This window comes from Muscardinus avellanarius (genome assembly GCF_963383645.1).
Source record: "Muscardinus avellanarius genome assembly, chromosome: 18".
Classification (NCBI taxonomy): domain Eukaryota; kingdom Metazoa; phylum Chordata; class Mammalia; order Rodentia; family Gliridae; genus Muscardinus; species Muscardinus avellanarius.
This window is the reverse complement of record NC_137804.1, coordinates 46612111-46624672: the sequence shown is the minus strand read 5'-3', so window position 1 is coordinate 46624672 and position 12562 is coordinate 46612111. Positions and strand designations below refer to the sequence as shown.

Below are 12562 nucleotides of genomic sequence, written 5' to 3'. Positions count from 1 at the left end.
TATTGGCCAATGACAGCGGTAGCGTGGAACGCGGTAGTCTCCATGGGAACCAAGGAGGGAGGCGGGGAGGAGGAGGTTACCTAGCAACCGAGAGATGCTGAAAGGCCCCCGCCAAGCGGTCGGAGAGTCCATTCCCGGAGCCGGAAGAACCCAGGCGGACGGATCCCGGACAGGGGCAGCCAAGTTCTGGTTGCTGCCTTAGCCCCTAAGAATAATCCTGGGCCCCAACCTGATCATGACGTCTCCCCTGTGCAGGTCGGCATCTGCCAACGTCCTGACTACTCAGGACCAGCCTTCGGCGCCCTCTCCCAAAAGCAAAGGGAGTAAGGGTCCGGCCAAGTTCAGCTACGGCTACCCCCGAGGCAAGGGCGGGGGGCGGGCAGAGGCCTGGCCCACGGGCTCTTCCAAGGAGGGACCCCTCCGCTCCGGTGCCGGGAAGACTTCTGTGCACGCACAGGTGGCAGAGTTACAAAAGAAAATCCAACTGCTAGGTAAGATGGCTCCAGAGAGCACGGAAGGGTCAGGGGTCAGCACTGTGCACCCGCGTGCTGGCCAGGCGGTGCGCAGAGGCAAATCAGCAGCGAGAAGCTAGGCGGCAGGTTTCTGGGGCAAAACCCCTGCTTGTTCATGGATTTCCTCGTCTTTTCAAACTTCTGAGCTCAGAATTGACTAGGGAGTATGTCTGTCTGTCTTTTTTCTTCTTTTTGGTACTAGGTTGAACCAGGTGTACCTTTGAGGTATACCTTAAGCTACTTATTTATTTATTATTTATTTTTGTGGTGCTGGGGATTAAACCCAGGGGTATTTTACATCCGAGCCACACCCACGGCTCTATTTTATTTGTACTTGAAAACAGGGTCTCCCGAGGTTGATGAGAGTGTCTCTGCTTGCTGAAGCTGTCCTCAAACCTACAATCTTTCTGTTTCAGCCTCCCAAATACTGGAATTACATTACAGGCACCACTGTGCTTGGCTGGATTTTTTTTTTTTTAATTGCTGAGGATCCTGCTAAATTGCTGAGGCTGGCCTTGAATCTGTGATCAGTCTGTCTCAGCCTCCCAAAACTGGGATTAGAGACATGTGTCATCATGCCAGGCAAATGCATTTCTTTTTTATATTTTATATTATTTTTTATATTTATTTATTTATTGTACTGGGGGTGGAACCCAAGGGCTGTTCTACCTCCGGGCTATACTCCCAGACCTATTTTATACTTTATTTGGAAACAGGGTCTCACTAAGTTGCTGAGAGCCTCACTAAGTAGCTGAGGCTGGCTTCGAACCTGCGCGATCCTCCTGTCTCAGCCTCCCAAGCGGGGGGATTACAAGCGTGCGCCACCACGCCCAGCAAATGGATTTCACACTTTCCTGTGATTTCAGCTCATCTACTAAAGCGTGTGTGTGTGTGTGTGTGTGTGTGTGTGTGTGTGTGTTTTGCTAGGGATGGAACCCAGGGGCATTCTACCTCCGAGCGAGCTACATCCCCCAGCCCTATTTTTTATTCTTTATTTTGAAACAGGTTCTCACTGAGTTGCAGAGGGCCTCACTAAGCAGCTGAGGCTGTCAAACGGCAGTCCTCCCGTCTCAGCCTCCCAAATGCTGGGATTACAAGGGTGCGCCACCACACCTGCTCCCAAAGCGTAAATTCCATAGCCAATTTTCTGAGTTCAGATCCTGACACTGTGTAATAATTGTTTGACTTTGAGGAACCGAATAACCTAATTTCTCTCAGTTTTTCCATCTACAAATGAGGATAAAACCCAGTATGGGGGCACATGCCTGTAATCCCAGTACTTGGGAGGCTGAGACAGGGGAATTGCAGGTTCATGGCCAGCCTCAGCTACATAGTGAGGCACTCTGCAACTTAGACCTTGTTTCAAAATAATTAAAAATAGAGTTGGAGCCGGGCGTCGTGGCGCACGCTTGTAATCCCAGCATTTGGGAGGCTGAGACCAGAGGATCGCCGGTCGCGGACAGCCTTAGCTAGTACTTAGTGAGGCCCTCCACAACTCAGTGAGACCCTGTTTCAAAACAGAGACTAAAATTAGGGCCCAGAGTGTGGCTTGAATATAGAATGCTTCTGGGCTCCATACCCCATACCAAAAAAAAAAAAAAAAAAGGACTGGGAGTATAGCTCGCAGGTAGAATGCCCCTGGGTTCCATCTCCAGTATATATAAATAAATAAATAAATAAATAAATAAATAAATAAATAAATAAATTGCAGAGACTGGTTTCAAATCTGCAATCCTCTTGTCTCAGCCTCCCAAGTACTGGGATTACAGGCATGTGCCACCACTCTCAGCTGTGAGACCCTATTTGAACATAGAAAATAAAAAAGAGCAGGGTGTGGTGACACACACCTGTAATCCCAGTACTTGGGACGCTGAGACAGCAGGTTCACAGGTTCGAGAACAGTCTCAAGCAACTAGTTAGACTCTCAGCAACCCAGTGAGACCAGTCTCAGCTACTTAGTGAGGCCCTCTGCAATTTAGTGAGACCCTGTTTCAAAAATTAAGAATAAAAGCCGGTTGTGGTGGCGCACGCTTGTAATCCCGGCACTTGGGAGGCTGAGACAGGAGGATTGTACAGGCTTGAAGCCAGCCTCAGGTACTTAATGAGGCTCTCAGTAACTTAGTGAGACGCTGTTTCCAAATAAAATAAAATAAAATAAATAGGTCTGGGAGTGTAGCCGGGGGGTAGAAATCCCCTGGGTTCCATTCCCAGTACTACCAAAAAAAATAATAAGAAGAATAAAAAAATAGGGCTCTGCCGGGCGTGGTGGCGCACGCTTGTAATCCCTGCGCTTGGGAGGTAGAGACAGGAGGATCGCGCAGGTTCGAAGCCAGCCACTCTAAGCTGGCTTAGGAGACCCTGTTTCCAAATAAAAATGTAAAAATAGGTCTGGAAGTGTAGCCTGGAGGTCCAGGAACCCCAGTACCACCAAAAATAAAAAATAAAAAAATAGGGCTCAGAGGTAGAATGCCCCTGGGTTCAATCCTCAGTCCCCCCCCCACACCCCCCAAAAAAGATGATTGCAAAAGGTCTCCCATCCGGAACCCCACCCACGCCCGATGACGTGTGTCTGCCCCACGCCTGCGCCAGAGGGTGACCGGAAAGCCTTTTACGAGAGCTCGGAATGGAGCATCCAGAAGAACCAGGACACAATCGCCGAGCTCCGGGAGGAGAACAAGGCGCTCCAGCTGCAGCTCACCGACCTGCTCCAGGTGAGCGCGACCGGGCGTCTGGGGCTCGGTTCTAGCCGAGCGGGGGTGACCGGCTCCTCTCCTTGCAGGGAGATGAGAAAGTGGTCCAGGCGGTGATCCAGGAATGGAAGTCCGAGAAGCCGTACCTGAAGAACAGGACCGGCCAGGTTTGCGGCACCTCTGCCCACCAGCATCTCCCTCCATCGCCAACCCGGAGCGCTCCCAGGCTGGACTTCCGCCTCACCTGGGCAGCCTGCCCCGCCCCGCCGCTCAGTGGGTCACTCAGTGAACCTGTGTGTGGTGACGGGACTGAACCCCAGAGCCATTCCACCGTCATGCTCCTCCACGCTCGCTAATTTTTTTTTCTTTTTTTTTTTTTTTTTTTTTTTTTACGGGTGTGAGGATGGAACCCAGGGGCATTCGACCTCTCCTCTGAGCTACACCTCCCCACCCTAGTTTTTATTCTTTTTTTATTTTTTATTTATTTATTTATTTATTTTTGCAGGTCTGGGGATGGAACCCAGAGGCGTTTGACCTCCAAGCTACACCCCCTGCCCAGTTTTTTATTCTTTATTTTTTTGGTGGTACTGGGGGTGTCACCTAGGGGCTTTCCACCTCCGGGCTACACTCTCAGACCTATTTTATACTTTATTTGGAAACAGGGTCTCACTAAGTTGCTGAGGCTGTCCACGAACCGCGATCCTCCGGTCTCAGCCTCCTGAATGCTGGGATTACAAGCGTGCGCCACCATGCCCGGCTCTATATTCTTTTTTTTTCTTTTTTTTTTTTTTTTTTTAGTGATACTGAGACTTGAACTCAGGGGCATTCTTCAGAGACTCTCTGAGCTATACTTTCATCCCGATTTTATTTCCTAAGTGGAAACAGCGGGCATGGTGCCACACGCTTGCAATCCCAGTACTTGGGAAGCTGAGACAGAAGGATCGCAGGTTCAAGGCCAGCCTCCGCTGCTTAGTGAGACTCTCCACGACTTAGTGAGACCCTGTTTCAAAATAAAAAATAAAATCAGGCTGGGGTGTAGCTCGGAGTCTATGAAGAATGCCCCCGAGTTCTATTCTCAGTATCATTGGAAAACAAAATAATGGAAACAGTCACACTAGGTAGCTGAGAGCTTGGCTAAGTTGCTGAGGCTGGCTTTGAACCTCTGATTCTCCTGTCTCAGCCTCCCAAGTACTGGGATGACAAGTGTGCACCACCATGCCCAGCTCTCAATGAAATAGTTTGTTTGTTTGTTTATTTATTTATTTATTTGGTACTGGAGGTTAAACTCGGGGGCATTCTACCTCTGTGTTACACCCCAGCCCTATTTTTATTTTTAAGGTTGATGAGAGGCTGTCTCCTCTAAGTAATAAAAAGACTTAGTGTAGCTCAGTGGCAGGACACCCTGAGTTCAATCACCAATATCACTAAAAAAAGAAAAGTCCAGGGGCAAGAATTGGCACTGTATCATCATCATTATTATTTATCATTATTATTATTATTATTTATTTATTTATTTTTGGTGGTACTGGGGTTCTTGGAAAGCCCTTCTACCTCCGGGCTACACCCCCAGACCTATTTTTATATTTTATTTGGAAACAGGGTCTCTTATGCCAGCGCGGCTGGCTTCAAACCTGCACGATCCTCTTGTCTCCACCTCCCAAGCGCGGAGATTACAAGCGTGCCCACCATCCCTGGCATTTTTTTTTTTTTTGGGTGGTACTGGGGTTCCTGGAAACCCTTTTACCTCCGGGCTACACTCCCAGAGCCATTTTATACTTTTTTAAAATTTGGAAACAGGGTCTCTTGAGCCAGCACGGCTGGCTTCGAACCTGCGGGATCCTCCTATCTCTGCCTCCCAAGCGTGGGGATGACAAGCGTGCGCCAACACGCCCGGCTATTATTATTATTATTATTATTATTATTATATTATGTGTGTGGTACTGGGGATTGAACCCAGGGACATCCTACCTGTGAGCTACGCTCCCAGCCCTGTTTTATTTTTATGTGGAAACAGGGTCTCACTAGGTTGCTGAGAGCCTCACTACTTGCAAAGGCTGTCCTCGAACCTGTTATCCTCCCGTCTCAGCCTCCCAATGTTGTTTTTGGTGCTGAGTATTGAACCCAGCTGAGCACAGGTTCAACCACTGAGCTACGCCCCAGCAAGGCATGGGTTTGAGTACCTGGGAGGATGGAGCGGCCATGAGCGGAGGTGAGGAAGCTTCCAGAAGGGCATGCCTGGGATGTAAGTACGGCACTCAGATGTGATGGCTTTGAGGTGCCCATGGAAAAGCCTGGAAGGCAGAGTGCCTATGTTTAAGAGCCACAGTTCAAAGGGGAGTCTAGATTTGGGCTTCTTGAGCGTGTGGGTGGCTCTCAGACCCCGAGGCTGTCTGGGCCTGGTGGCACACACCTGTCATCTCAGCATCTGGGAGCTGAGACAGGAGGACCACGGTTGGTGGCCAGCCTCAGCTACTCAGCAGGCCCTTTGCAACTCAGACTGTTTCCAAATATGGAATACATCATAGGGCTGGGAGGTAGAATGCCCCAGGGTTCCATCCCCAGTGCTGCCAAAGTTAAAAATTAGGGGCGGAGGTCGGAGGTGGAGGTCCGGGGTCAACCCCCGGCTCAGGCGTCTGGCCGCCTCCGCAGCAGGCCCTGGACCACCTGGACCACCAGCTGAGCGAGAAGGTGAAGCAGCTGAACATGGCCCGCTACCAGGTGGCGCTGCGGCAGCGGCGGCTGGACGAGCTCCAGCTCCAGCATCGCCTGCGCCAGCTGGAGCTGGACGAGGCGCAGAACGGCAACGCGGAGGACGCCAAGGTAGGGGCGGGAGGGATGGAGGGAAGGATGGAGGGAGGGATGGAGGGAAGGATGGAGGGAAGGATGGAGGGCGGGAGGGAGGGAGGGATGGAGGGAGGGAGGGAGGGAGGGAGGGATGGAGGGAAGGATGGAGGGATGGAGGGCGGGAGGGAGGGAAGGATGGAGGGAGGGAGGGATGGAGAGATGGAGGGAGGGATGGAGGGAAGGATGGAGGGAGGGAGGGAGGGATGGAGGGCGGGATGGAGGGAGGGAGGGATGGAGAGATGGAGGGATGGAGGGAGGGATGGAGAGATGGAGGGAGGGAGGGGTGGAGGGAGGGAGGGAGGGAGGGCTCAGCCCAGCCCCCGCCGCCCGCAGACCCTGCGCAACCTGGAGAACCGCCTGGAGAAGGCTCGCATGAAGGCGGAAGAGGCCGAGCACATCACCAGCCTGTACCGGCGGCTCAAGGCCTACCTCCAGGTAGGGCCCGGGCGCCGCGGGGCGCGGGGAGCCGGCCAGGCGGCCGCGTCACGGGCCGCCCTCCCGCCCAGGAGGAAAGCCTCAACCTGGACAACCAGCTGGACTCCATGGAGGCCGAGGTGATGAGGTCGAAGCAGGAGGTCGAGGAGCTGGACGCGGTGAACCAGGAGGCCATCAATGCCCGGGACGTTGCCAAGGTGCCGGCCCGCCCGTCCGGGTCTCCCGGGCCTGTCGACCTGGGCCCGCCGTCGGTACCAGCTGCCCCCTCCCCTGCCTGCCCCCCAGAACCAGCTGCAATATCTGGAGGAGACGGTGCTGCGAGAGCGCAAGGGCCGCGAGCGCTTCATTACCGACTGCAAGAAGCGCGCCGAGGAGAAGAAACAGCAGAACGAGCGCATGGAGCGCAAGGTGGGCGCGCCGGGCGGCCCCGCCCACCGGGCCCCGCCCTCGACGGCCACGCCCACCGGGCCCCGTCCTCCAGACCACGCCCACCGGGCCCCGTCCTCCAGACCACGCCCACCGGGCCCCGTCCTCCAGACCACGCCCACCTGGCCCCGCCCACCACGACCACGCCCACCGGGCCTCGTCCTCCAGACCACGCCCACCGGGCCCCGCCCTCGACGGCCACGCCCACCGGGCCCGCCCTCCACGACCACGCCCACCTGGCACCGCCCTCCACGACCACGCCCCCGCCGCGCCCACGAGGTGGGAGGAGCCTCCTTCCACGCCACGCCCCCTTGAGCGGCTGTTTGGCATCTGAGGCGAACTCAGCCTTCCTCCCCCCTCGTACACTTCCTTGCCCCTCTGGGTTTTGTTTGTTTGTGTTTTGTATTGAGGGCTGAACCCGGGGGGATGGTACTACCTCTGAGAGATACCCCAGACCCTTTTTTTTCTTTTGAAACAGGGTCTCGCTAAGTTGCTGAGGCTGGTCTCAAACCAGCGATCCTCTAGGCTCCGCCTCCCAAGTACTGGGATCACAGGCGTGTGCGACTATGCCCGGCTTCACTTCTATTTTTGTTGTTTTGTTTTGTTTTGTTTGTACTGTAGATCAAATCCAGGGGCGTTCTCCTCCCGACCTAGACCCCAGGCTCTTATTTATTGATTTTATTTATTGATTTATTGATTTATTGATTTTCGGTACCGGGGATGGAAACCAGGGGCATTCGACCTCCGAGTTACACCACCCCCAGCTCTGTTTTTATTCTTTATTTTGAAACAGGGTCTCACTGAGTTGCAAAGGGCCTCACTCACTAAGTAGCTGAGGCTGTCCGCGAACCGCGATCCTCCGGTCTCCGCCTCACAAATGGTGGGATTACAAGCGTGCGCCACCGCCTGGCTTTACTTATTTTATTTATTTATTTTGCAGTACTGGGAATGGAACCCAGGGGCATTGTATCTTATACACGCCCAGCCCTAGTTTTTAGTGTTTTTAATTTTATTTATTTATTTATTTATTTTGCGGGTCTGGGGATGGAACCCAGGGGCATTCCACCTCCGAGCTACACCCCCTGCCCTATTTTTTATTCTTTATTTTGAAACCGGGTCTCACTGAGTTGCAGAGGGCCTCACTAAGGAGCTGAGGCTGTCTGTGAACCGCGATCCTCCAGGTCTCAGCCTCCCGAATGCTGGGATTACAGGCGTGCGCCCCCACGCCCGGCGTGTTTTTCTTTTTGAAACAGGGTCTCACTGAGTTGCAAAGGGCTCGTGAGCCTCCAGTGTCCGCTTCCCGAATGCTGGGATTACAAGCGTGCGATACCACGCCCGGCTTTTTTTTTTTTAATAGAGTCTCACTAGGTTACTGAGGGCCTCACTACATTGCTGTGGCTGTTCTCGAACCTGCGCTCCTCCAATCTCAGCCTCCCAAGGACAGGGATTTCAGGAGACGTGAGCCACCATGCCCCGCTGAACCTTCCCCATCTGCCTAAGCCTCCTCCTAAGTCTGACCCTACGTCGAGCCCGCCCTCCTCGTGACTCAGCCCATTGGCGCCGGCTCGGAGCCCTCCTCACCCCTGCCCGGGTGCCCTCACCTGGCCCACAGGCCCCGGAGAGCTGACCCTAGGCTTGACCTCACCCCGCAGACTCAGCGGGAGCACCTGCTGCTGCAGTCGGAGGACACCATCCAGGACCACCTGCGGGCCAAGGAGGAGGAGCTGCGGCGGCGCTGGAGCATGTACCAGATGGAGACCATCTTCAGCAAGGTCAAGGATGCCACCGGTGTGGCCGAGTCGCACGTGAGTGTCGCCGAATCCCGCCCCCCCCCCCCCGCACTTCAACAGTGCCCAGGCCGGGGAGGCCAACCTGCCCCGCTGGGCCAAGTCTTCGGCGAGCAAACCGGACTCCTTATTAAAAGACACCCCAGGCCGGGCATGGTGTCGCACGCTTGTCATCCCCGCGCTTGGGAGGTGGAGACAGGAGGATGGCGGAGGTTCGAAGCCAGCCGCGCTGGCGTAAGAGACCCTGTTTCCAAAAATAAAATAGGTCTGGGAGTATAGCTCGGAGGTAGAAGGGCTTCCAGGAACCCCAGTACCACCAAAAAAATAAATAAATAATTAAATAAATAAATAAATAAAGTAGCGGACGTGGTGGTGCACACTTGTAATACTAGTACTTGGGAGGCTGAGACAGGAGGATAGCAGGTTCCTGGCCAGTCTCAGCTACTTAGTGAGGCCCTCTGCAACTTAGGCCGAGTTTCAATAAAATGGGGCTGGGGTGTAGCCCTGAGATAGAGAAAGCCTCTGGGTTCAGTCCCCATTACTACACACTCACACGCAAAAATTCTCAGATACAGACAAGGGCGGACCCCGGAACGAATGATTTGTCCAGCTCTCAGAGAACAGCAGCTCAGGCCCCTCAGGGAGCCAGATCCTTTCCCGATAGGCGATAGGCGGCGGGCCTCCTGCGGGGGCGGGGCCAGCGCGCCCGGGGGCGGGGCCTGCGGGCTCGTGGGCGGGGCCTGCGGGCTCCACCCGGGGCGGGGTCAGCGTGCTCATAGGCGGGATCTGCGGGCTCCACCCGGGGCGGGGCCTGCTGGCTCGTGGGCGGGGCCTGCTGGCTCGTGGGCGGGGCCTGCTGGCTCGTGGGCGGGGCCTGCGGGCTCCACCCCGGGGCGGGGCCAGCGCGCTCGCGGGCGGGATCTGCGCGCTCCACCCGGGGCGGGGCCTGCTGACTCGTGGGCGGGGCCTGCGGGCTCCACCCGGGGCGGGGCCTGCTGACTCCTGGGCGGGGCCTGCGGGCTCCACCCCGGGGCGGGGTCAGCGCGCTCGTAGGCGGGATCTACGGGCTCCACCCGGGGCGGGGCCTGCTGACTCGTGGGCGGGGCCTGCGGGCTCCACCCGGGGCGGGGCCTGCTGACTCGTGGGCGGGGCCTGCTGGCTCGTGGGCGGGGCCTGCTGGCTCGTGGGTGGGATCTGCGGGCTCCACCCGGGGCGGGGCCTGCTGACTCGTGGGTGGGATCTGCGGGCTCCACCCCGGGCGGGGCCTGCTGACTCGTGGGCGGGGCCTGCGGGCTCCACCCGGGGCGGGGCCTTCCCGGGGAGGCGGGAGGGAGGTGGAGCAGCCCGCCCCACCCCCCGCCCCTCTGACGGGGCCCGCGGCCGCAGTCCGTGGTGCGGCGGTTCCTGGCCCAGGGCGACACCTTCGCGCAGCTGGAGGCGCTTAAGAGCGAGAACGAGCAGACGCTGGCGAAACTCCGGGAGGAGAAGCAGCGGCTCCGGCGGGAGCTGGAGAACCTCAAGTACTCGGGGGAGGCGGCGCTCGTGAGGTGAGGCGGGGCGGGGCGGGGCGGCGGGGAGGCCGGCTCGCTCGGCCAGCTCGTGGCGACCGGCCCCGGCCCCGCAGCCAGCAGAGGCGGCACGCCGAGCTGCAGGAGCGCCTGCAGGCCGAGGAGCAGCGGCGCGCCGACGCGCAGGGCCAGCTGGAGCGCACCCTGCGGGCCATGCAAATCACCAAAGAGAACCTGGAGCACCTGGCCGGCAAGCTGAGCCACGTCAAGCTGGTAGGCCCCGCCCGCCGGAGGCCCCGCCCGCCCTGGAAGCCCCGCCCCTCGCCAGAGGCCCCCAGCCCACGTCCCAAGAGAAGCTTGCGGGGCTTCGGAGACTGGGTCCCACGGGAAAGGCCCTCCCGGACTCTCGCCAAACCTCAGAGACCCCGCCCCGGGGCTGGGGGGAGACCGAAGGAGCCTCTCCTGCAGTTGGTAACCCTGCAGGAAGCCGGGCGGATCGCGCAGGTTCGAAGCCAGCCGCGCTGGCTTAAGAGACCCTGCTTCCAGAAATAAAAAAGTATAAAATAGGTCTGGGAGTGTAGCCCGGAGATAGAGGGGCTTCCAGGAACCCCAGTACTAGCAAAAAAAGAAAAAAAAAAGTAACCCTGCACGAGAAATGCGCCCCCAAAACCCTTTTTATGTATGTGGAGTTCAGAGGCCCCGCCCCCAAAGCAAGCACCGCCCACCGCGGTATCCCCTCCCCTCGAAGACCGCGCAGAGGGAAGCCCCGCCCCCGCGCGCTGACTCCGCCCTCCCCCGCAGAAGGACGGCAGCCGCCCCTTGGGAAAGGACCTGGATCCCTACGCCAGTGACTATCTGCCCAACCTGCTGGGCATCGTGGAGGAAAAGCTGCTGAAGCTGCAGGCGCAGCTGGAGAGCCACGACGTGCCGGAGATGCTGCGACACGTCGCCGACCGCGAGGTGCCCTGCAGCCCCCGGGCAGGGCTCCAGAGACCCCGCCGTGGGGCTGACGGGGCGGGGACCCGCGGACGGGTCCGGGAGGCCAGAGCGTGGGGCTGCGGGATCACGCGTGGGCCTCGAGAGCCCCAGGGGCCAGCGCCCCCAGACCCGGGATGGGCCGAGTGACAGCGAGGTGGACCGGGCATCAGCGTGGCTGCTGAGAAGTGGGGACGCACCTGCGCTGGAGAAAAACTAAATAAGTCGGGCGCGGTGGCGCTGCTTGTAATCCCAGCATTCAGGAGGCTGGGACCGGAGGACCGCGGTTCTCGGCCAGCCTCCGCAACTTGTGAGGCCTTCTGCAACTTAGCGAGACCCTGTTTCAAAATAAAGAATGAAAATAAAATAGGGCTGGGGGTGGAGCTCAGAGGTAGAAAGCCCCTAAATTTAATCCCTAGTACCTCTCACAAGTAATGGATAAAATATAGGCTGGGGGGCACCTCAGATGTAGAATGCCCCTGGGTTCCATCCCCAGTACCGAAAAAAAAAAAAAAAAAAAAAAACAGCCTCAGGAATTTAGCAAGATTCTCAGCATCCTAAAAAAGCCGAATTCCAAAGAATAAATAAATAAATAAAGAGGGTTGGAAGTGCAGCTCGGAGATAGGCTGCCCCTGGGTTCAACCCCCAGTACCAACAGAGAAGGAAAAAGAAAAACTAAGAGTGGGCAGTGGTCCCCGAAAGCCGGCGCCTCTCGACATAGGAGAACGGGAACCGGGCGTGGTGGCGCAGGCTTGTCATCCCGGCACTGGGGAGGCTGAGACAGGAGGACCGTCCGCGGCCGGCCTCCGCTACAGAATGCCCAGTGGGGGCCTTTGCAACTCAGTGAGACCCTGTTTCAAAAGAAAAAAAAAAAAAACCGGGCCGGGGTATAGCTCGGAGGTAGAATGCCCCTGGATTCCGACCCCAGTACCCAAGGAAAGAGACGGGGGAGAGGGAGGGGCGGGCTGGCGCAGCCCCCGCCCGCTCAGCCCTCCTCCCGCCGGTCCCGCAGTTCTACGCCAACCTGGAGGGGAAGCTGCCCGCCTACAACGTCCGCATCGCCCTGCCCGTGGCCGGCCTCAAGGACAAGTTCTTCGGTCAGTGCCTGCCTGGGAGGACGGGGGTGGGCTTGGGAGGGCCGGGGCTGGCCCGGGCCCAGCCCTGGGCAGGGATCTCTGACCCGGGGCCGGATCTGGGCCCCTCCTCCCCGGCAGACGAGGAGGACAGCGAGGAGGAGGACGGCGGCGTGGTGACCCGCGCTTCGCTCAAGATGCGCTCCCAGAAAATCATCGAAAACCGCAGCAAGAAGCGGAACCGGTCGCGGAGGTCCTAGCCAGCAGCCCGGCCGCGGAGGCCGAGGCCCCGCTGGGTCCAGCCCCCGGCCG

The 12562-nt window shown here is 57.5% G+C and overlaps 1 protein-coding gene across 1 annotated transcript; it reads left to right on the top strand.

Moving 5' to 3' along the window:
* Nucleotides 1–235: 235 nt before the first annotated feature.
* ODAD3 (outer dynein arm docking complex subunit 3) lies at nucleotides 236–12510 on the top strand (the record flags this gene model as incomplete). Its single annotated transcript, XM_080715532.1, has 13 exons — nucleotides 236–491; nucleotides 3102–3223; nucleotides 3292–3369; nucleotides 5855–6022; nucleotides 6380–6481; nucleotides 6553–6678; nucleotides 6767–6889; nucleotides 8560–8712; nucleotides 10081–10241; nucleotides 10319–10673; nucleotides 11004–11162; nucleotides 12190–12274; nucleotides 12392–12510. 13 exons carry the CDS (start codon nucleotides 236–238, stop codon nucleotides 12508–12510), a joined length of 2007 nt encoding a protein of 668 aa, XP_080571658.1.
* Between the last annotated feature and the right edge of the window lie 52 nt (nucleotides 12511–12562).